Source organism: Oncorhynchus kisutch, linkage group LG2 (assembly GCF_002021735.2).
Source record: "Oncorhynchus kisutch isolate 150728-3 linkage group LG2, Okis_V2, whole genome shotgun sequence".
Taxonomy (NCBI): domain Eukaryota; kingdom Metazoa; phylum Chordata; class Actinopteri; order Salmoniformes; family Salmonidae; genus Oncorhynchus; species Oncorhynchus kisutch.
The window spans coordinates 55,580,483-55,606,335 of record NC_034175.2 but is presented as its reverse complement, the minus strand read 5'-3'; the positions used below and the strand labels follow the sequence as shown (position 1 = coordinate 55,606,335).

Below are 25,853 nucleotides of genomic sequence, written 5' to 3'. Positions count from 1 at the left end.
GCGGCTCCGGCGGCTCCGGAGTGACAGGCGGCTCCGGCGGTTCCGGAGTGACGGGCGGCTCCGGCGGCTCCGGAGTGACAGGCGGCTCCGGCGGCTCCGGAGTGACGGGCGGCTCCGGCGGCTCCGGAGTGACAGGCGGCTCTGGCGGCTCCAGAGTGACGGGCGGCTCTGACGCCTCCCGACTGACGGGTGGCTCTGGCGCAATCCGGACAGACGGGCTGCTCTGGCAGTTCCGGACAGACGGGCGGCTCTGGCAGCTCCGGACAGGAGGGCGGCTCTGGCAGCTCCGGACAGGAGGGAGACTTGGTTCTAGGAGCAGGCACAGGACTCACCAGTCTGGGGAGACATACAGGCGGCCTCTTCCTTGGCCGAGGCACCGGATGCACTGGGCCGTGGAGGCACACTGGAGGTCTCGAGCAACGAGACTGCACAACTCGTCCTGGCTGGATACCCCCTGTAGCCCGGCAAGTGCAAAGAATTGGAACAAGCCGCACTGGGCTGTGCTGGCGAACCGGGGACACCGTGCGTAGGGCTGGTGCCATATAACCCGGGCAAAAAATAGACCAACACGAAACAGTTCTGTCTGGTGCAGACACAGAGACAGAAAACAACTACCCACAACACAGGTGGGAACAGGATACCTAAGTATGGTTCTCAATCAGAGACAACGATTGACAGCTGCCTCTGATTGGGAACTATACCAGGCCAAACACATAGAAGTACAAAACATAGAACAAAACATAGAATGCCCACCCCAACTCACGCCCTGACCAAACCAAAATAGAGACATAAAAAAGGAACTAAGGTGTAGACTAACTGTGAAATACTTACTTACAGTCCCTTCCCAACAATGCAGAGTGGGAAAAGGATTAGATTTTCTGAGGTCTAGGCTGATTTCTTTTGATTTTCCCATGGTGTCAAGCAAATAGGCACTGCATTTGAAGGTAGGCCTTGAAATACATCCACAGGTACACATCCAATTGACTCAAATGATGTCAAGTAGCCTATCAGAAGCTTCTAAAGTCATGACATAATTTTCTGGAATTTTCCAAGCTGTTTAAAGGCACAGTCAACTTAATGCATTTAAACTTCTGACCCACTGGAATTGTGATACAGTGAATTATAATTGAAATAACCTGTATTTAAACAATTGTGTCATGCACAAAGTAGATCCTAAACAAAGTAGATCCTAAACAACTTAGCAAAACTATAGCTTGTTAACAAGAAATTGGTGGAATGGTTGAAAAACGAGTTTTAATGACTCCAACCTAAGTGTATGTAATTTTTCGACTTCAACTGTATGTGTTGTATTGTCAGTGTAAGTATGTGTGAGTGTATGAGTAGAATCCAGTGTGTGCATAGAGTGAAGAGTTAGTCCAAAAAGGGTCAATACAGATAGCTATTTGGTTAACTATTTAGCAGTCTTATGGCTTGGGGGTAGACGCTGTTCAGGGTCCTGATGGTTACAGACCTAATGCATTTCAGCCTCCTGAGGAGGAAGAGGTGTTGTCGTGCCGCCTTCACAACTGTATTGGTGTATGTGGACCATGTTAATTCCTTAGTGATGTGGATAACGAGGAACTTAAGGCACTCGATTCACTCTACTACAGCCCCGTCGATGAGGATGGGGGCATGCGTTTCCTGTAGGTCATGATCAGCTCTTTTGCCTTTCTGACGTTGAGGGAGAGGTTGTTATCCTGGCACCACACTTCTAGGTCACTCATTATCATCGGTGATCAGGCTTACCACTGTCGTGTCGTCAGCAAACTTGATGATGGTGTTGGAGTCGTACGCGGCCACACAGTTGTGGGTGAACAGAGTAGTACAAGAGGGGACTAAGCACACACCCCTAAGAGGCCCCCATGTTGAGGGTCAGCGTGGTGGATGTTGTCTATCCTCACAACCTGGGGGCGGCCAGTCAGGAAGTCAAAGATCCAGTTGCAGAGGGAGGTGTTCAGTCCCAGGTTCCTGAGTTTAGCCATGAGCTTGGTGGGCAATATGGTGTTAAACGCTAAACTGTAGTCAATGAACAACATTCTCATGTACAGTACCAGTCAAATGTTTGGAGACACCTACTCATTCAAGGGTTTTTATACATTTTTACTACTTTCTACAATAATAGTGAAGATATCAAACTATGAAATAACACGTGGAATCATGTAGTAACCAAAAAAGTGTTTCAGATTTGAGATTTTTCTAAGACGCCACCCTTTGCCTTTATGACAGATTTGCACACTATTGGCATTCAACCAGATTCACCTGGAATGCTTTTCCTACAATCTGTTGGAGTTCCCACATATGTTGAGCACTTATTGGATGCTTTTTCTTCACTCTGCTGTCCAACTCATCCCAAACCATCTCAATTGGGATGAGGTCGGGTGATTGTGAAGGCCAGGTCATCTGATGCAGAACTCCATCACTCTCCTTCTTGGTCAAATAGCCCTTACACAGCCTGGAGGTGTGTTGGGTCATTGTCCTGTTGAAAAATAAATGACAGTCCCACTAAGCGCAAACGTATCACTGATGGAGTATCGCTGCAGAATGATGTGGTAGCCATGCTGGTTAACTGTTCCTTGAATTCTAAATAAATCAATGACAGTGTTTCCAGTAAGATCCCCCACACCATCACACTTCCTCCTCCATGCTTCATGGTGGGAGCTACACATGTAGAGATCATACGTTCATCTACTCTGCGTCTCACAAAGACACGGCAGTTGGAACCAAAAATCTCAAATTTGGACTCATAAGAGCAAAGGACAGATTTCCACCGGTGTAATGTCCATTGCTTGTGTTTCTTGGCCCAACAAGTCTCTTCTTCTTATTTGTGTCCTTTAGTAGTGGTTACTTTGCAGCAATTCGACCATGAAGGCCTGATTCACACAGTCTCCTCTGAACAGTTGATGTTGAGATGTGTCTGTTACTTGAACTCTGTAGCATTTATTTCTGCTGCAATTTCTGAGGCTGGTAACTCTAATGAACTTATCCTCTGCAGCAGGAAGACTCTGGGTCTTCCTTTCCTGTGGCGGTCTACATGAGAGACAGTTTCATCATATATCTTGATGGTTTTTGTGACTGCACTTGAAGAAACGTTTAAAGTTCTTGAAATGTTCCTGATTGGCTGACCTTCATATCTTAAAGTAATGATGGACTGTCATTTCTCTTTGTTTATTTGAGCTGTTCTTGCCATAATATGGACTTGGAGTTTTACCAAATACGGCTATCTTCTGTATACCATCCCTACCTTGTCACAACACAACTGATTGGCTCAAATGCATTAAAAACAAAGAAATACCACAAATATACTTTTAGCAAGCCACACCTGCTAATTGAAATGCATTCCAGGTGACTATCTCATGAAGCTGGTCGAGAGAATGCCAAGAGTGTGCAAAGATGTCATCAAGGCAAAGGGTGTTGACTTTGAAAAATCTAAAATATATTTTGATTTGTTTAACACTTTTTTGGTTACTACATTGTCCAGGTGGGAGAGGGAGTGTGGAATGCAATAGAGATTGCGTCATCTGTGGATCTGTTGGGGCTGTATGCGATTTGGAGTGAGTCCAGGGTGTCTGGAATAATGGTGTTGATGTGAGCCATGACCAGTCTTTCAAAGCATTTCAGTGCTACGGCATGATAGTCATTTAGACAGGTTGCATTGGCATTCTTGGGCACAGGGACTATGGTGATCTGATTGGTACATGTACGTTTTACAGACTGGGTCAGAGAGAGGTTGAAATTGTCAGTGTAAACACTTGCCAGCTGGAAAGCACATGCTCTGAGTATTCGTCCTGGTAATTAATCTGGCCTCACAGCCTTTTGAATGTTAACCTGTTTAAAAGTCTTAATTGGCAACGGATAGCGAGATCACACAGTCGTCCGGAACAGCTGATGCTCTCATGCATGGTTCAGTGTTGCTTGCCTTGAAGCGAGCATAGAAGGCATTTAGCTTGGCTAGTAGGCTCGCGTCACTGGGCAGCTCGCGGCTGGATTTCCCTTTATAATCTGTGATATATTGCAAGCCCTGCCACATCCGACGAGAGTCAGAGCTAGCGTAGTAGAATTTGATCTTAGTCCTGTATTGACGCTTTTCCTGTTTGATGGCTTGTCTGAAATCATAGCGGGTTTTCCTGCAAGTGTCTGGATTAGTGTCCCATTCCTTGAATGTGTCGGCTCTAACCTTTAGTTCAGTACAGATGTTGCCCGTAATCCATGGCTTCTGGGATATGTACGTTTTGCACCTATTTTGCAGGTAAGCACCAATATTGAGTTAATAAAGCTTCATGCAAACTTGGTCTCTTTTTTGCTTTCTTGAGTAAGGCAGCTCCAAAATGCAGGTGTTTCAGCCTAGCTCAGTGCCTTCTGTGGTGGTGGGGCAACCAGTGGAAATTATGGAGCGTATGTGTTGGTAATGTTCTCTAGTTGCACCATGATTAGCTCAGTGTTAATCATGGTCCCTCAAGTGGACAGTACGAGTTCCCGACTTACAATTCCAAGTCTAAGGGTAGACCTCGAAAATTCAAGCCCCTTTGGTGCTGCCATAGAGTTACATTAGAAGTGCCCATCCAATAAGCCTCAAGGTCATTGGCCAAAGATAAAATTATGTCAAATCATGTTATATCTACAGTAGCTTTGATTGAACTGATGTCAAAATCATACTTTCAAAATCTTAGCTAGCCGTCATCATCATGAATCAAGTTGACAATCCTTTTTAATCTTTGTCATATGAAGAGAAATAATGAAGAGAAATTATGGATAAAATGTATTTTGCTCAGCGGCCATTAGACATTACACAACAAGTTGGAAATCGCAAATTCAACAATGAGTGGTTTGGTAGGAATCAGTAACAGTGGCTAACTGCAAGCATTGCAAAGCAATCACTAGTTGTCCCAAATCTGTGGTCCCAAATCTTGGACTGTGTCTCTTTTCCAAGTTTAAGATGATAAACATTCAACATTGGCCATGCTGTCAATTAAGCATGATTTGTGCCGCGCTCAAAACAACTTAACTCGGAACTGCGAACGTGAAGATCAAGGATGTCATCCTGATTCAACCTAGTTTTTTTTCAGAGTTTCCAGTTCTCTTGAAAGCATCATAAATTCAGAAATTTACCCACGAAGGACCACCGTGCCACGTTCCTGTACAAGTAAGTACAGCACAACAAGTTGAGTCCAAAAATGTATTGTATGCTGCTGCATAATTTATGTAATATGCCAGGGAGATATGTATACTGTAGATAAGAAAGTAACACTAAGTGTATGTTGTGTAGTAAGCTGTTAGTGGCCCATGTGCTTCACCCTAATGTGGTCTATTTACCCCTCTTAATTTTACCTACTGTTCTGACTTGGTGGTGCACATGTTCTAGAGAATTGTAATAATTGAATTTTGTAAGAGCTTTCATTGTCTGCTTATATGCCCCCTGTATTTATCCTACGGTTCTAACTTGGTTTACAGGGAGAACACTGTAAGAATGGCCCATGTTCTGAATTCTGTCGCTGTACATTTCAAAAGTGTTAAACAAATAGTTATATTGACGACGTCCGTCCTAGCTCACTCATTAATGTCTTAATCGATATCACTGATTGCCTCTTATCCGCTTGTCGTCCCCTTATGCCATAGTTTGTACATCTCAATTGTCAGTAGAAACCACATTTGTTTAAGCAAGTCAGCCATATCAGCTATTTTTTTTAAAGGCAGTAAATGAGGCTGAATGAACTGTTTTGCTGCCAGACAAGGCTCCACTGATATCCAGATGTAGCAGTAGTAAGATGTTGGGACTGCTGTTGGGACAGCTTTATCTAGGCCCTAATAGTTTCTGGGCACCGTTTGTCACCATTATAGAGCAATTAATGTATTGTTGCTGGCGTGCATCCCACGTTTTATTTTTTTTGCCCCACCAAGATTTACATGCAAAAATTGCAACTGCTCTCTCAGCCCTATCCCAACCTTGACTCTCTCCCAGCCCTATCCCAACCTTGACCCTGTCTCTCCCAGTCCTATCCCAACCTTGACTCTCTCTCCCAGCCCTATCCCAACCTTGACTCTCTCTCCCAGCCCTATCCCAACCTTGACTCTCTCCCAGCCCTATCCCAACCTTGACCCTGTCTCTCCCAGCCCTATCCCAACCTTGACTCTCTCTCCCAGCCCCATCCCAACCTTGACCCTGTCTCTCCCAGTCCTATCCCAACCTTGACTCTCTCTCCCAGCCCTATCCCAACCTTGACTCTCTCTCTCAGCCCTATCCCAACCTTGACTCTCTCCCAGCCCTATCCCAACCTTGACCCTGTCTCTCCCAGTCCTATCCCAACCTTGACTCTCTCTCCCAGCCCTATCCCAACCTTGACTCTCTCTCCCAGCCCTATCCCAACCTTGACTCTCTCTCCCAGCCCCATCCCAACCTTGACCCTGTCTCTCCCAGTCCTATCCCAACCTTGACTCTCTCTCCCAGCCCTATCCCAAACTTGACTCTCTCTCCCAGCCCTATCCCAACCTGGACTCTCTCTCCCAGCCCTATCCCAACCTTGACTCTCTCTCTCAGCCCTATCCCAACCTTTACTCTCTCCCAGCCCTATCCCAACCTTGACCCTGTCTCTCCCAGTCCTATCCCAACCTTGACTCTCTCTCCCAGCCCTATCCCAACCTTGACTCTCTCTCCCAGCCCCATCCCAACCTTGACCCTGTCTCTCCCAGTCCTATCCCAACCTTGACTCTCTCTCCCAGCCCTATCCCAACCTTGACTCTCTCTCTCAGCCCTATCCCAACCTTGACTCTCTCCCAGCCCTATCCCAACCTTGACCCTGTCTCTCCCAGTCCTATCCCAACCTTGACTCTCTCTCCCAGCCCTATCCCAACCTTGACTCTCTCTCCCAGCCCTATCCCAACCTTGACTCTCTCTCCCAGCCCCATCCCAACCTTGACCCTGTCTCTCCCAGTCCTATCCCAACCTTGACTCTCTCTCCCAGCCCTATCCCAAACTTGACTCTCTCTCCCAGCCCTATCCCAACCTGGACTCTCTCTCCCAGCCCAATGTCAACCTGAACTCTCTCTCCCAGCCCTATCCCAACCTGGACTCTCTCTCCCAGCCCTATCCCAACCTGGACTCTCTGTCCCAGCCCTATCCCAACCTGGACTCTCTCTCCCAGCCCTATCCCAACCTGGACTCTCTCTCCCAGCCCTATCCCAACCTTGACCCTGTCCAACCCAGCCATGTCTCAATCCTGACTCTCTCTCTCCCACATTATTCAACACTGGGCCTGGGCCAAGCAGTAAGCAGCAGAAGTCAGAGTTCATGCCTGGTGACCCATAGCCCTCAGATAGAGAGCCTCCCCACACCAAGCATCAACACCAGAGGCACTTTGAAGGGCTAAAACCAACAGGGGTCATGGTCTGAGAAAACATAAGATCCACACCTTCTCTAGCCAAACACCACAACGGCATCAAAAAGCTTTCCCACACAAGAGGCATCGAAAGTCTGAGCTTGCTACACCACAGGCACGATAAAGACCTTATACCAATAGGGTCACAGTGATAGAAAACATGAGAACCACACCTCGCTCCATTCACCTTCTCACTCCATATTTATACCCTGTTGCGACAATTTTTCTAACCTTTATTTAACTAGGCAAGTCAGTTAAGAACAAATTCTTATTTTCAATTATGGCCTAGGAACAAGTGGGTTAACTGCCTGTTCAGGGGCAGAAATACAGATTTGTACCTTGTCAGTTTGTGGGTTTGAACTTGCAACCTTCCATTTACTAGTCCAACAATCTAACCACTAGGCTACCCAGCCACCCCATTACTGCCTCTCCACACCACATAAACTTTCAACGGCTGAAACCAATAGGGTTCATTGTCTGAGAAAAACCTTCTCTAGTCATTCACCCTCCCCATTGTGACTACTTCTTATCTCTTCACAGTGTGCTTCCCTTTACCACCTCAGTCAATTAGACACAGTGTATTAATGTAGCACTACATACAGATGCAGGATCGCAATTTAATCCCCCTGTTGCAAGAGAACATTCCTGCAATGCAGGTCATTTAAAACCGGGATTGTTTTTGAGGTTTAAGAAGGTGACAGAAGTTTGGAATTTCCACTTTGACATTTCACAATTGCTTTTCCTTTAAGAAAAATGCATCAACCCCTGCAAAAATGTCCATTAATTACAATCCACATAATAATTAATATGTCCTGTTTCTGCAGGCTTATTTTCCTGCTGTAGAAAACGGGTTCAAATTAAGATCCGACATCTGTATGGAATCAGGTGCCATTTGAGATACACACAGTGTAATAACAACAACAGATCTGATGCCCTGAGCCAGACTCTCTCCTGGCAGGAGTGTATCAGGGTCCTGGAAACAACAGAGCACCCCCTGGGTTGTCTCAGTCACCGTAAGGGGTACAGTATGCTAATGTTAGCTACTAAAGAAGAGAAGCACTAATGTTTACAGTCTAAAGCTGTAAAAGTACAACTAGTCAAGTCTCACAACTATTTACAATCGCTTCATAACCGCAATGTAACTGTTGAAGAAATACACCAGTGAAATGTTTAAGGGAGATCAGTGTTAAGTTTTGCAGGGAGATTTTCATTCATTTTCTGCTCTTTAAATCATTTGTCAATCAATGGGCTTTCCAGGTATTTTACAGGACCCATGTTACCTTGTGTGGTTGACACGCAAGCAAAATCTATGCAAATGTAGCATCTTTTCCAAGAACATCAGAAGTGTAAATCCCTATTTTTATGCTGTGTAAATCAGTGCAACACTTTATAAGTTCCAGATGTCTCTCTGGACGTCTTGTAGAATCACCCGTGTAGTTACCAACATACTTACTTGATTGTCATTCTTAACTGCAGCCAAGGGTCAAGAGGTTCTTATCACACACTCACTTTGACCGGAGCAAGGTGAAGTGATGTCACATTCTGTGAATTGGATGTGCTTTTATTTATTTCCTCGGTTGTAAAGATATCAGAGTTCCAGTGATGCCTCTCTGTGTTATTGGATGATTGAATGTTTAAGTGCAACTATAAATAACTTCTAGGCATAGTACCTTTAACCTTTCGATTAAATTAAGTGTTCAGTGCTCCCCTTGTGAAAATGGGGTCCGGTCCGGCAGAAACTGGTTGGTTAAGGACTGGTTGTGGGAGACAAGAGACCTGGGTCCAAACACTATTTGAAATCTTTCAAATACTTTGAGTGTGTGTTCTATCCTGCCTGGAGTGACAAATGGATGGAGTTTGCAGTTTTGGGACTATTCTATTGGTCCATGAAGCCGGGCAAGCTTAATCCCGCACAGATAAAGTCATTGAAATGATTTGAAATAGTATTTGAACCCAGGAAGCCAATGAGAAAGTTTGTCTTGCTGGAAGGAGACAGTAGGAATGTAACAGGAAGTCAAGGGGCTGAGAGCCTAAATAAAGGTTCCTTCCTTTTAAAAGCCATGTCATAAACATCTACAACCTCTCTTGATGTTTCCCAAATGTCACCCTTTTCCCTATATAGTGCACTGCTTTTGACCCATAGGACTCAAAAGTAGTCAAAGTAGTGCACTATATGGGAATAGAGTGCCATTTGGGGTGCACACTGACTGTACAGGAAACTCATTTGTCACATCATGTCACAATATTCTTGCTATTCTTTCCACATATTGTAACAGTACTGATGTTATTTGTGTGAGATTTGAAAGAATGGGCTACTTACTTGGAGTTTTCACTGATTTCCAGGGAGGGCCCCAGGCCCAAAAGTGCCCTGTAATTTACAGCTCTGGGCTCTGTTTCTCAGATAAGAAGGGGAAGACAAAGTATAGTGCTTACATTTGAGTCTCAAATTAAGCTGTCATTGGTGCACACACATTCACAGAAGTGTAGGAGGCCTGTTAAAAATGCCTCACTTCAAGGCAGGCAGAATATGGCCTCCAGATTGAACATCATCCCTGGGAACCTACAGCAAGATTGAGGCAGTGTTGTGTCAATCAATCAATCAAATTTATTTATATAGCCCTTCTTACATCAGCCGATGTCACAAAGTGCTATACAGAAACCCATCCTAAAACCCCAAACAGCAAGCTATGCAGATATAGCAACACGGTGGCTAGGAAAAACTCCCTAGAAAGGCAGTAACCTAGGAAGAAATCTAGATAGGAACCATGCTCTGAGGGGTGGCCAGTCCTCTTCTGGCTGTGCCGGGTGTAGATTATAACAGTACATGGCCAATATGATCAAAGTTCATAGATGACCAGCAGGATAATAATCACAGTGGTTGTAGAGGGTGCAACAGCATATCCGGTGAACAGGTCAGGGTTCTTAGATGCAGGCAGAACAGTTGAAACTGGAGCAGCAGCATGACCGGTGGACTAGGGATAGCAAGGAATCATCAGGCCAGGCAGTTCTGAGGCATGGCCCAAGGCTCAGGTCCTCAGGGAGGGGAGGGAGAGATAATTAGAGGGAGTGTACTTAAATTCACACAGGACACCAGATAAGACAGGAGAAATACTCCAGATATAACAGACTGACCCTAGCCCCCGACACATAAACCATTGTAGCATAAATACTGGCGGCTGAGACAGGAGGGGTTGGGAGACACTGTGGCCTCGTCCAACGATACCCCCGGACAGGGCCAACCAGGCAGGATATAGCCCCACCCACTCTGCCAAAGCACAGCCCCCACACCACTAGAGGGATATCTTCAAGCACCAACTGACTACCTTGAGACAAGGCTGAGTATAGCCCACGAAGATCTCCCCCACGGCACGAACCCTAGGGCTCAACCCACTCAAGTGACATACCCCTCCTAGGGACGGCATGGAAGAGCACCAGTAAGCCAGTAAGCCAGCCACAGTAATAGGGTTAGCGGCAGAGAATCCCAGTGGAAAGAGGGGAACCGGCCAGGCAGAGACAACAAGGGTGGTTCGTCGCACCAGTACCTTTCCGTTCACCTTAACACCCCTGAGCCAGACTACACTCAATCACAGGACATACTGAAGAGATGAGTCTTCAATAAAGACTTAAAGGTTGAGACCGAGTCTGTGTCTCTCACATAGATAGGGAGACCATTCCATAAAAATTGAGCTCTATAGGAGAAAGCCCTGCCTCCGGCTGTTTGCTTAGAAATTCTAGGAACAATAATGAGGCTTGCGTCTTGTGACCGTAGCGTACGTGTAGGTATGTATGGCAAGCCCATTTAATGCTTTGTAGGTTAGCAGTAAAACCTTAAAATCAGCCCTAGCCTTAACAGGAAGCCAGTTCTAGTCAAGATTATTGCAGCCGTGTTAAGCACTAAATTAAGTTTATTTAGTGCTTTATCCAGGTAGCCGGAAAGTAGACTGCATTGCAGTAGTCTAATCTAGAAGTGACAAAGGCATGGATTAGTGTCACGCCCTGACCGTAGAGAGCATTTTATGTCTCTATTTTGGTTTGATCAGGGTGTGATTTGGGTGGGCATTCTATGTCCTTTTTCTATGTTTTGTATTTCTTTGTTTTGGCTGGGTATGGTTCTCAATCAGGAACAGCTGTCTATCGTTGTCTCTGATCGGGAACCATACTTAGGTAGCTTTTTCCCACATGGGTTTTGTGGGTAGTTATTTTCTGTTTAGTGTTTGCACCTTACGGGACTGTTTTGGTTTCATTTATTCTCTTGTTATTTTGAATTAGTGTCAGTTCAATAAAACATGAACACTTACCACGCTGCGCTTTGGTCCAACTACTCTTCCTCATCCGACGACAAAAGCCATTACAATTAGCTTTTCTGCATTACTTTTCTGCATAATTTTTGGACAGAAAGTTTCAGATTTTTGCAATGTTATGTAGATGGAAAAAAGTTGTCCTTGAAATAGTCCTGATATGTTCATCAAAAGAGAGATCAGGGTCCAGAGTAACGCCAAGGTCCTTCACAGTTTTATTTGAGACGACTGTAGAACCATCAAGATTAATTGGCAGATCCAACAGAAGATCTCTTTGATTCTTGGGACCTAGAACTAGCATCTCTGTTTTGTCCCAGTTTATATGTAAAAAAAATTGCCGCCATCCACTTGTCTGAAACACAGGCTTCTAGGGAGGGCAATTTTGGGGCTTCACCATGTTTAGTTGAAATGTACAGCTGTGTATCATCCACATAGTGGTGAAAGTTAATATTATGTTTCTGAATGACATCACCAAGAGGTAAAATATATAGTGAAAACAATAGTGGTCCTAAAATGGAACCTTGAGGAACACCAAAACTTACAATTGATTTGTCAGAGGACAAACCGTCCACAGAGACAAACGGATATCTTTCCGACAGAGCTAAACCAGGCCGTGTAGACCAATGTTGTTTTCCAATTTCTCCCAAATAACACCCTATTTTCTATATGGTGCAGTACTTTTCACCAGAGACCTATGGGCCCTGGTCAAAAGTATTGCACTGCATAGGGAATAGGGTGCAATTTATTACACAACCGGTGTGTTGTAATGTACCAGTTTACGACGTACCATTGTTTTCAGGCGAGGAGAAGAGATACCCCAGGTGTGATTTGTACAGGACCAATTCGCTCCCCAACAACCGCACATCCCCCTTCCCTCCCTCATCCCTCCTCTTCTCTCCCTCTATCCCTCCACTCACCCTCCCTCCTCCACACACTCATCCCATCCCCACAGTTGATGAATTACATGCTACACAAGACCTTTTCTCATACAACTGTTTTGAATTGGGCCTCTTCTCTTTATTTTGGATGAAACTAACTTTCTTTTAGCTTACTCATCTATCTCGCACACAGCCACTCATTAATAAGGAGGTAGAAGTGTGCCCTCGACGTGTGCCCTTGTTCAACTAAACAAACTCATTATACCTGTCATCAACCAGCTTGTACTGTATTGTAAGCGGAGAGGAGAGCACCGCTGTGTGTATGACAGTATGAGGGATCTAACGTCTGGGTTCTCGTGTTTGAGTGGAATGATTTATGAGCTTTGGATACAAACCCACACAGGGGTATTACAGATATTACATTTGGATTATTGTTCTGTTAGTGCACTCAACAATGTCGCGAGAGCACCGTGGTTACTGTACGTGCTTGCATTGTTTTGTTCTGTCCCTGCGGCACACATGTATAAAGAACAGACAGGATAATAAAGGGTTGTTGTCAGCGCAGCAGGTTTCTGCATCTTTCTAGCTCATCGTTGAAACCAAGGGGTCAGGTTTTCAGACCTAATTTCTCTATCCTGGGTAGCATTGGCTTTTCCTGCTCCATTATAGCCTTTAAATCCTATTTCTGTATATCTGCAATTATATGCAGTATGGTACCTTCCTCTTATTACTGGCTTGGTTAATGCAGCATAATCCACATCTCAGGTAGACCTGAAAAGTGTTTGTTATTCCAGGCTGTGGCTCATTTGAATGGCATCAATGTTAAGTGAATCTGTCCAGCTGGGGTTGCCTATGGTTCCCCATAGAGCAGGATTATACTCCAACCCAGTCATAAATCCTCTCCCTTGGAATAAAATAACCAAAAGGTTTCACCTTAAACATAAGTCTACAAAGGAGAGTTGCCTCTGTCATTGGGTTGGTGATTCATAATGATCAGGAAACACCCCCTCTCTAGCCTGTATCAATATGTGCAATTAAAGGTACAATCAGAAATATTTACATTTGATTGAGCTTGTCTGGGACAATGGAACCAATAGAATAGTCTCAAAACGGAAAAGCAGAATAAAGCAAATGCTCAAAGTATTTGAACGATTTCGAATAGTATTTGAACCCAGGTCTGCTGCTATCTACACACTGATCTGATCTACACAGCTTAAAGCTGTCTGTCCTATGCCTTGCTCTTAATAGGGTTTATGAGACACTTACTATTAAATGAACAGGCAAGCATGCCTCAAGTATTCAAGAGTAGGAACTTGCTAGTTCTCTTGTGAGATCATGTTGGTATAAACAGTGCGGGGGAGAAATACCTTCAAGTCAAGAGGCTATATTGTGAAATCTCAAATTGAACTGAGATCCTGCTAAACATCATGTTAAATTCTTGACTTGACAGAATACAATTATTTTCTGAGGAAACTATGCTTTCTTTTAATAGTCATAGTTATGTACCTCAGTCAGAACAAATCAATTGTATTGAGTGTTTCAAAAAAAACTTTACATCTCATAATCAGCATCCTTTTCCAATTTCCACTTTATCTTCTGTTCTGGCGTTTTCTAGATGTTCAGTGATTCACTCGGTGAGTCATACATGCCTATTGACCCCTTCAATAAATCCCAAACACTCCAGACTGATTATAAAACCGCAATTTAGTTTCTCAACGATTCCCAATAAAAATGCCGATCATGTCAGTGAACAGTGTCATGTTTAGCTAGTTAACAGAAAACACATGTTGATGAAAAGCTGCTCAGTTAGCGTCATGGAAGGAAGGTTATATCCATTATCCAAAGCTGACTAACTGAAGTTTATATCCAAGGCTTACTAACTGCTTGTTCCCATCAGTTTTATGTCTTTGACTTGAGAAGACAAAAGAGCCAGCGTCTCAAATGGCACCATAGTCCCTATATAGTGCACTGGGAATAGGGTGCTATTTAGGGTACAACCAGACATGACTGAGTATACTGCCTGCTGCCCAAACCACATTGTACTCTTCAGCACACAAGAAGAAGTGGGAAACAGAACAGTCACACATTGTGACCTTATTTGGGCCTGTGGACAAACCCTATTCCTGTGTTTCCCTGTCTGTGTGAATGAATAAGACGTCTCAGAGTTCCAGACACACAACCTCAGCTCAGACACACACACACGTGCACGCACACACACGGACATACATGGACACACACAGACACACACGGAGACACATGCAGGCACGCACGCACACACACGAACACACACGCATGCACACACACACACACACACACACACACACACACACACACACACACACACACACACACACACACACACACACACACACACACACACACACACACACACACACACACACACACACACACACACACACACTCAGCTCTGAGCTCACTGTGGGGGCTAATCAGTGTGGTCACAGAGCTGATCTCACTGAGAATGACTATGACAGACAACTCTCGGGTGACTTTAGCCTGGCAGGCAGCTAGACGCGTGGGTAGGGAGGCTTTCCCTCATATCCAGTACTGCTGGATGGGAAGGACAAGGGTTTTGTATTCAGTATTCAGCTGATCAGGAGCTGGAATGTTGTCTGAGAATAGGAGGTGTTCAGTGGGGTAGAAACCTGAGGACCTCGGGAGAAGCTCAGGGCTGCTAAAGCCCAAACCTGGCCATGTAAAAAAGCTTTTGCAACAGCCTTCTTAACTTTTGTCTCTGTTCTTCTTCAAATATGACATTCATGTCCATGTAAAAACATGTTCTTTGGAACATTAATCCAACTGTTCTATCTAAACTATCAGACAGTTCCTGGGACAACAGGGTTATGTTTGATGGCCTGTGAAACACCTTGGTTTTAAAGACACGTTACAAGACGTTTATAAACATGGCATCTTATGAGATTTCTGACGTCTTCTTCATGTTCTGCCCACGTTCCTAACTTATCTTCTATCAACTGACAGACAGGGATGCTGGATTCACTCAAGCCCCATACGGGAGGGCTGTATGAATCAAACAAGCCTAAAATAGAGTAGGAGTGATCGTAATCATAACTTTTTAAGGGAAAAGAATCAGCCCAAGGTGCTGGAGCTGGCTGGAGGTACTGACAGACTCCGCAGTGGAGCGGAGCAGAGTAGAGGCCAGGTTAGGGGTCTATATAGGGAATAGGGTGCCATTTGGGACGCATCCCACTTTGTTGCGTCATGTAATACCTTGTGTTTAGGATATCACCATGGAGAATAAACACACAGGCTAGTACTGTAAACCCAGAACTGGGTTCAATGGAGATGCAGTGTTTTGTTCAATCAAGTCAATCAAGTCAGTACTGAAGCAATATCACCAAGGAGAGTAAACACAGTTTGCATCCCAAATGGCACCCTATTACCTTTGTAGTGCACTACTTCGTTTTGACCAGAGCACTAAAGGGAATATGGAGAAAAAAAAATACAGCACTCAGATGTCCCTGGTTGCAGCTTTGAGTTTGAAGAAGAACTGAAGAGGGATACACACGGTCTAGTCCTGAGCCCTGTAGCAGGAGCAGGAGCAGACACCCAGAAGTGGTCCTCTTACTGCATGCAATAAAACATACAAACACAGGGATATTTCTGAAGACTAGTCGCTTGTTTTGAATTCTAAAATAATCACGAGAGTCTCCATCTGCTGACTAGTACACAACAACCATCCCCCACTTTACTGTGTGTGTGTGTGTGTGTGTGTGTGTGTGTGTGTGTGTGTGTGTGTGTGTGTGTGTGTGTGTGTGTGTGTGTGTGTGTGTGTGTGTGTGTGTGTGTGTGTGTGTGTGTGTGTGTGTGTGTGTGTGTGTGTGTGTGTGTGTGTGTGTGTGTGTGAAGATCAGATGAGACATTTCAAATTCTCTGACTACTTACAAGGAGTCATTGTTTGAGTTACCCCTCAAATCCACTATAACTAATTCAAAACATACACTTGTCGTCATGGAATACAGGAGGCTTGAACCACACATAGTGTATTTAACATGTGTATTTAACAGTCACTGTATTGTCTTTCACATGCACCTCTGTGCTGGCTGAGACTGCCGTCAGCTGTACTTGTCATTTTTGTTCAAACAGGATAGACAGATTTGCAGGTGGGCGGTTTGTGTGTGTATTCTTTGATTAGCACCCCACCCATTTCCTCCTCTCACAGGGTTACAGTGAGAATGTAATCTGAAAGTACCGTAACTTTCCTTTCTGTAGCACTGACTGTGGCACTAGTGACGCCCAAACATATAGAACACTTCATGTAAATATCCCAAGCTGTATACAGGAAATGGTGAAAGAGGATGTCGTCAAGATCAAAACTGACCAAGGATAAAAATCCTACAAATCTTAATCCAGACAGGTTCATAGTACTCTGGGTTGCTGCAGTTCACTCAAATGATCTAAATTCAACCCATTTAACCTAATCTAAAATCACCCAAAATAGGTCAGTCATTATAGCCTATCAGAGCCCTTGCTGATAAGCTGAATGCCCATACAGCTTCTTGAATCTTAAGCAGCACCAAGAGGTGAAAATGAAGAAACGGTGGACCTCAAAAAAAGAGGAACTATGTAACGTACTCTCCCCTCTTCTCCACAGTGACACGGTAAGGGGCCAATGATCCAGGCAGCAGCAGTAGCAGCAGCAGCAGCTGTGGTTTGTGAGAGGAGAGCATCTCATGTTGGAGACTGATTGGCTGGCTGGCTAGTTGGCTGACTGCTAAGCTGCAATCACAACAGAATCCCAGAGGACATACTTAGCCACTCTATTCAGATCCACCATGAAGACAAAGCAACTTCAATCTCTGTGTCGCTAGCTGGATGCAGCACAGCCAGAAATTAAAGTGTGGCTACAGCGCCATCTGTTGGTCACAGACACTAGCACACATACAGTACTATGCCCTGAGTTGAAAACTAGAGGTGAAAATAAAAACTTCCATTTGGAGATTAGGTTTGCTAGATTGAATTTAATGGAGATAGAGATTCTTCCAAGGAATAGTGGCTGAGTGAATGTGATACGATATAGTACGTGCTTGGAAAGTGCGTCCTTCAGTGAAAACTTCGACACTACATACTTTACAAATAAGAAAAAAACATATCAAAAATAGAACCCATGCAATTTTCCATCAAATTAAAATTGGATTCGTTTGTGTGATTTCATTATGACCATGCCGGCCTAGTGAAAAGTGTTTCAGCTGAAAGGAGAGGTTAAACTGCCTGCCATTGAAAACACATAGTCCTTGAGAAACAACCGAGAAGGCTTGAGCACACACTCATGTACACACACACAAACACACACACACACACACACACAAACACACACACACACACACACACACACACACACACACACACACACACACACACACACACACACACACACACACACACACACACACACACACACACACACACACACACACACACACACACACACCCCATCAGAGGGCTTCTATTGTGGCTTAGGCTTATGGCATTTAGGAGAGCTGTGATCACAGCACAGAGAGCACAGCAGACCACGGAATAACAATTAACTCATTGTGTCTGCCACTTGTAATGGCTCTAAACCCACAGGAGAGGAGAGCGGGGTCAGGTGTGATCATGCTGACAGAGAGGGGGCAGGTGTGATCATGCTGACAGAGCGGGGTCAGGTGTGATCATGCTGACAGAGAGGTGTCAGGTGTGATCATGCTGGCAGAGAGGGGTCGGGTGTGATCCTGCTGACAGAGAGGGGTCAGGTGTGATCATGCTGACAGAGAGGGGACAGGTGTGATCCTGCTGACAGAGAGGGGTCGGGTGTGATCATGCTGATAGAGAGGGGTCAGGTGTATTCATGCTGACAGAGTGGGGTCAGGTGTGATCATGCTGACAGAGAGGAGTCAGGTGTGATCAAGGCTGACAGAGAGGGGTCGATGTGATCATGCTGGCAGAGAGGGGTCGGGTGTATTCATGCTGACAGAGAGGGGTCAGGTGTGATCGTGCTGACAGAGAGGGGTCGGGTGTGATCATGCTGTCAGAGAGGGGTCAGGTGAGATCATGCTGACAGAGAGGGGGTGGGTGTGATCATGCTGTCAGAGAGGGGTTGGATGTATTCATGCTGACAGAGAGGGGTCGGGCGTGATCATGCTGACAGAGAGGGGTCGGGTGTGATCATGCTGACAGAGAGGGGTCAGGTGTGATCGTGCTGACAGAGAGGGGTCGGGTGTGATCGTGCTGACAGAAAAGGGTCGGGTGTGATCATGCTGACAGAGAGGGGTCGGGTGTGATCATGCTGACAGAGAGGGGTCGGGTGTGATCATGCTGACAGAGCTGGGTCGGGTGTGATCGTGCTGACAGAGAGGTGTCTGCTCTGCTGTATCCCTGCCCACTGGGCTCCATCACTACAAGAAAGGAGGGAAGGTGCCCCTGCCCACTGGAGTCTGTTCTCAACACACCTATATCTACTCTCGCAGTCTGGAATTAGGACTAGAAATATGCTCCATTTAATGTAAATTATAATTTGAAATGGTTCTAATGTGTCAATTAATCGAATAAATACCGCACAAAACATGAACCTTATCTCTAATATTAATGCCTTAACACATAAAACAACTAGGTGAGATTCAGATGTCCATCCTGATCCCTTACGGATCCCTTACAGTAATACTACTGTCTGGACTTCAGCACTAGATTGGAACAGTTTGTCCAGCTCTCATCTTTCACGCTGACAGACCATCCAGTATTTCCCACGTCTACATTAATCACTGTTCTGCCTATTAGCTCTGAAGGGTATGTTCTCCGGCAAAAGGCCTCACTCACTCTCCGCTGAATACATACAGACATGCACGCTCACTTGTAGGCATGCACACACATAGAGAAACACACACACACACGAGAGAGGCATTCCACACACTCACACACACAGAGGTGGGAAAGGCCACACTCTCCGCTGAATACATACAGACATGCACACTCGCTTGTAGGCATGCACACACACAGAGAGAGAGAGAAACACACACACACGAGAGAGGAATACCACACACTCACACACACAGAGGTGGGAAAGGCCACACTCTCCATTGAATTCCTCTGAAAGAGCAGGACTGATGCCTCACTGCCGAGCCTTACGGCATGCCCTGCCCTCTGCTGCCTACCAGCCATATAGATTCTTTCAGTCTGTGTATTCATGTGTGTGTAACTAATATACACTGAGTGTACAAAACATTAGGAACACCTTCTGAATATTGAGTTGCACCCGCTTTTGCCCTCAGAACAGCCTCAATTAGTCAGGGCATGGACTCCACAAGGTGTCAAAAACATTTCACAGGGATGATGGCTCATTTTGGCTCCAATGCTTCCCACAGTTGTGTCAAGTTGGATGTCCTTTGGGTGGTGGACCATTCTTGATACACAAGGGAAACTGTGGAGTGTGAAAAGCCCAACAGCTTTGCAGTTCTTAACACACTTAAACTTTGCAAATAGAATGATTTACTCTTTTCTCAGGATTCACATTTATGTTACTATCTCCCTTGTGTGGTTATTCCAGTCATAATTCCTGAAATACACAGCGTAATTAATTGTTATACACAATGTGAAAACTAGTTAAGATTTTCAACTAGCCATTAATCTGATAAGCATATTTTCCCATAGGAAGTCAGATAAATCATACAGACTCAGACTCAGTCATACAAACAATTTGAGCAATTATCTACAAAATATAAAAACATTTTCTGTCATATTTGATACAGTAGACAATCACACAGCAAGAAATCAGTAAGTTTCACAGAGCATCATATCAACACCTCTTCATTAAACCAGCAACATACCATAGATATATGATCATAGAGGGTACTCAATATAGGACAAGACCATTATATGATACAGTATTATAATACACTATTGGTCTCTTCCAGATACAGTGCTTTCGAAAAGTATTTAGACCCCTTGACCTTTTCCACATTGTTAGGTTACAGCCTTATTCTGTAATAAGGCTGTAATTCTTCCATTTAAGAACGATGGAGGCCACTGTGTTCTTGGGGACCTTCATTGCTGCAGAAATGTTTTGGTACCCTTCCCCAGATCTATGCCTCGACACAATCCTGTCTCTGAGCTCTACGGACAATTCCTTAGACCTCATGGCTTGGTTTTTGCTCTGACATACACTGTCAACTGTGGGACCTTATATACACAGGTGTGTGCCTTTCCAAATCATGTACAATCAATTGAATTTACCACAGGTGGACTTCAATCAAGTTGTAGAAACATCTCAAGGACGATCAATGGAAACAGGATGCACCTGAGCTCAGTTTCGAGTCTCATAGCAAACAGTCTGAATACTTATATAAATAAGGTATTTCTGTTTTTTCGTATTTCACTTTGTCATTATGGGGTATTGTGATGTCATTATGGGGTATTGTGATGTCATTATGGGGTGTTGTGATGTCATTATGGGGTATTGTGATGTCATTATGGGGTATTGTGATGTCATTATGGGGTATTGTGATGTCATTATGGGGTGTTGTGATGTCATTATGGGGTATTGTGATGTCATTATGGGGTATTGTGATGTCATTATGGGGTATTGTGATGTCATTATGGGGTGTTGTGTGTAGATTTCTGAGGATTTTTTTTATTAATACATTTTAGAATAAGGCTGTAATGTAACAAAATGTGGAGAAAGTCAAGGGGTCTGAATACTTTCCAAAGGAACTGTATGTGTGTAGTTCAAAGAAACAACCACAAGGGGGAGGTCTAACTTTGAGTGGGGTAAAGCACCGCCGTGGGGTGAAGCTGCCTCTCGATACAAATCTAGGATCAGCTTGCCCTACCCACATCCTAACCTCAACCATTGAGGCAAAACACACAACTGACCCCAGACCAGCATCTAGGGTTAACTTGGCCTTACTCCTACAGCACCCATAAAAGGAATTCTTCCATCCATCTCCCGAATATCAATATGACACATTATACTCAAGACCAGAGGACATCGACCTCTCACTGCACTGTTGAGGTTAGACCGCGAAAAGAGGAAAATTTGCCTGAACACTGACAGCAGCTACTCTTCAAAGACCATCTCTCAAACCACACATCAAACAAGTCTGAGATCGAGAGAGAATACAGAAAAAACACACATAAATAAACCAGAAACCTGTGTCTTTGTGTATAGAGTGAAGAGACTGATAGCTAATATACAGATAACAGTATATCTACAGTTTACATTCTAAAACTACTATAGCTACTAACGTCTACTTCAATAGCATTTATCAGTTTCTCTCTCTTTCCAGCCCCAAATGTATTTATTTTTTATCCTCATAGGATTGAACTTCAAGCGAGAGCTGCGTCTGTTCCCCACCGATGTGAATCTGCTATTTTAGCTGCACTTTAAGTCTAGGTCGATTTGAGCACTGTCTTTTCCTACACACACCAGTCCTCGTAGGGTAAAAGGAGTAGAATCAGTATGGCATTATATACCCCAAGAGATAACAGGACGGCAGTTTGCATATCAGTAGTTCTGAGTGACTACTGTATCTCTATGCAACATAATGACAATGTCCTGTTCATTTCCCGGGGGACGTGTCCTCTCATTATGCATACTGGGCCTGAACAAATAGAGCTTTTGTCTACATCCCAAATGGCACCCTTTTCCCTTATGTAGTTCACTTATTTTTTTACCAGGGCACATAAGGGCTTTGGTCAAAAGAAGTGTGCTATATAGGGAATATGGTGCCATTCTGGATGCACCCCAGGTTATTGAATGCCAGCTGCCAAGTCGATTATCCAATAGTTTACACTGTACAACTCAACCCTTGGGACAAGTTTATTGTGTTTTGGGGATGTTACAGTGGTGGCTCATCTTTTGCTGCACTACAAAAAGGTTGAAATGAAATCTTGTTTTCATTACAAATTGACAAAGGTAAAACAGTCACAACAGTATAATGTAACTACATAAGTGGAAATGGGTGTCTGGCGTTCATATAAATGACATCTTCTCTAATAACCTACAACAGCTAGTTGTTTTTTCTTCTATAACTTCATACAGATAATGGAGAAGGCTAAAATGCACCATAATATTTGGTTGAGGAATAGTTTCCTTTATTACATCACAAAATACATTTTATTTTTTAATATCCCAAAGAAGCAAGACTTGCAAGTAGAGGCATTTAAACATAGCTAAAATCTACAGCTACAAAATTCTACTCCAATATACATTTACCTGTTGTTGGGCATTGTCTTCCGACAGATGGCGTCATTCTAACGCCCTGTGTTGCCATGAACTATCAGTAGTGCAGACGGAGACGCAGCTGCGCTATCTGACGTGAGACAATGCCTGTTGGGGTCTGCTTATCTCTCGGTCTCTCTTCAGACCCAGTCCTCATAGCAGGGTAAAATGTGGAGGAGTAGAATCAGTAATCAGACAGATACACAGAAGTCCATATTGTAAAGGCTATAAAGATTTGTTGCACAATGTGACATCGCCTCCGGGACCTTCACACTGCAGGCAGAGGGGCTGGGGGGACGGGGGGTCAGACAGGACGGGGTCGGGAGTCGTGACCTCTTATGTGGCGTATCTCTTGGTCCACTGTCGGGCTATCCTGTCATGCTCGGCTCTGTTGGTCAGGTACTGAGTGGCAATGCTACCAACCAGAGGGTCCGCTGAGGAGAGGAGAAGACAGGAAGAGAGATGAGCAATGCATTAGTAAGAGGGCTGCCTAAGTCTAAAATGTTATTTGATTGAACATTTATTTCTACAGGTTTTAAAGCAAAGGCTGCCACATGCAAGTATAAGCAGTGGCGGTTCTGGCTCGTATGGCTCCCTGGGCGGACCCCCCCTTCAGCCCCCCCCCATAAAGTATATACAAAAATAAGAGTCATTAAAATCAACAGAAAGTAACAAAGACAAATAGAAACAGATTTGTGTTGATTTGGCACTCGGGCATCAATACATCACCCATCCCCCAACACTGTCAACCAAGAGTCAAAACCAAACCAATTCACCTTGGTGGTGTGTGCAGACTGGTTTTATATGATTCTTAACAATTTCGCACAAACCAGAAAAGAATGCAACAATATGTCTGTGAAACTATATATTCACAGTATTATGAATGAATTGTGGTTTATTTGGTAGCATTTCGAAGTGTGACAGATTTTTCAAATTGCATGAGTACTGTACAAAGTTAGAGCTGCTCTATTTGATAGATTCCCCCGCTCACCCTACCCCAGGCTTCCAGTGGAGTGTATAATATAAGTTCAATAAAATAAAATGTTAAAAAACATATCTTTTTACATATTTTTTTCATCACATGTTCAAACAGTCCATTTATATTTTCCAATATACACTTGGGTGAGGTTTTTTTTCTCACCTGAGTACCCTCGTTTCACTGCCAAAAATCAAATTAAACCATTTAGTGTTCAGCGAAATAACAACACTATGTCAAATACAGGTAGCCTAGGAATTTTTTTTGCCTCCAACCACATGAACCGTTACTCTCTCGCGGGAATTTCACTAATGTTCCATATGTAGCAAAATGTAGCTGCTGCTCATGTTGGTATCTGTACTGATAGCGCAAAAGCCATGACAGGGAGACATAGAGTGGTAACGCGCGTGCAAGCAGTTGCTCCCAGCGTCACTTGGGTACAATGCAGCATCCACCGAGAGGCTCTTGCTGCCAAGGGAAAGCCTGACTGCTTGAAAGATGTTTTGGACACTACAGTGAAAATGGTTAACTTTGTTAAAGCAAGGCCCCTGAACTCCCGTGTATTTTTTGCACTATGCAAAGATATGGGAAGTGACCATGTAACACTTTTACAACATACAGAAGTACGCTGGTTAACGAGGGGCAAAGTATTGACACTTTTTATTGAGAGACGAGCTTCAAGTTTTCTTTACTGACCATAATTTTCACTTGTCTGATCGCTTGCATGAAGGACGAGTTTCTCGCACGACTGGCCTATCTAGGTGATGTTTTTATTCGCCTGAATGATCTGAATCTAGGATTACAGGGACTCTCCGCAACTATATTCAATGTGGGGGACAAAATTGAGGCTATGATTAAGAAGTTGGAGCTCTTCTATGTCTGCATTAACAAGGACAACACACAGGTCTTTCCATCATTGTAGGATTTTTTTGTGTGCAAATGAACTCAAGCTTACGGACAATGTCAAACGTGATATTGCGAAGCACCTGAGTGAGTTGGGTGCGCAATTACGCAGGTACTTTCCCGAAACGGACGTCACAACAAACTGGATTCGTTATTGTTATGGATTTCCTCCGTCGAAAGAGAGTCGGACCAAAATGCAGCGTGGTTCATTCGATACATCTTTAATAAACGAAAAAACACGATCAATACAAAAACAATAAACGTACGTGAAAACCGAAACAGCCTAAACTGGTGCAACTAACACAGAGACAGGAACAATCACTCACCAAACACTCAAAGAATATGGCTGCCTAAATATGGTTCCCAATCAGAGACAACGAGAATCACCTGCCTCTGATTGAGAACCGCCTCAGGCAACCATAGACTATGCTAGAAATCCCACTAAGCCACAATCCCAAAACCTACGAAAAACCCCCATACATAAACACAACACAAAATAAACCCATGTCACACCCTGGCCTGACCAAATAAAGAAAGAATACACAAAATACTAAGACCAGGGCTTGACAGAACCCCCCCCCCAAGGTGCGGACTCCCGGCCGCACACCTAAACCCACAGGGGAGGGTCCGGGTGGGCGTCTGTCCACGGTGGCGGCTCCGGCTCGGGACGTGGACCCCACTCCAACCAAGTCTTAGTTCCCCTGTAACGCGCCCTTTGATTGGCGACCCTCGCCGCCGACCTAGGCCTAATAACCCTCATCAAGGAGCCCACTGGACTGAGGGGCAGCTCGGGACTGAGGTAGAAGTTCGGGACTGAGGGGAAGCTCGGGACTGAGGGGAAGCTCGGGACTGAGGGGTAGCTCGGGACTGAGGGGTAGCTCAGCACTAAGGGGAAGCTCAGCACTGAGGGGAAGCTCAGCACTGAGGGGAAGCTCAGAACTGAGAGGAAGCTCAGTACTGAGAGGAAGCTCAGGCAGGTAGTATTCTCTGGCAGATCCTGGCTGACTGGCGGATCCTGGCTGACTGGCGGATCTGGAAAATCATGGCTGACTAGCGGATCTGGAAGAATCTGGCTGACTGGTGGATCCTGGCTGACTGGCGGATCTGGAAGATCCTGGCTGACTGGCGGATCCTGGCTGACTGGCGGATCCTGGCTGCTCCATGCAGACTGGCAGCTCCATGCAGACTGGCAGCTCT

At 44.6% G+C, this 25,853-nt stretch overlaps 1 protein-coding gene across 1 annotated transcript in view; it reads right to left on the bottom strand.

Moving 5' to 3' along the window:
- Positions 1–22,361: 22,361 nt before the first annotated feature.
- Positions 22,362–25,853, bottom strand: part of LOC109868403 (ubiquitin-conjugating enzyme E2 E3) — a 33,871-nt gene continuing 30,379 nt past the window's right edge. Inside the window, exon 6 of the mRNA XM_020457940.2 lies at positions 22,362–23,211. Within this exon, the coding sequence (XP_020313529.1) occupies positions 23,114–23,211 (98 nt within the window). The 3' untranslated portion in view covers positions 22,362–23,113. The remainder of the gene's footprint in view (positions 23,212–25,853) is intronic.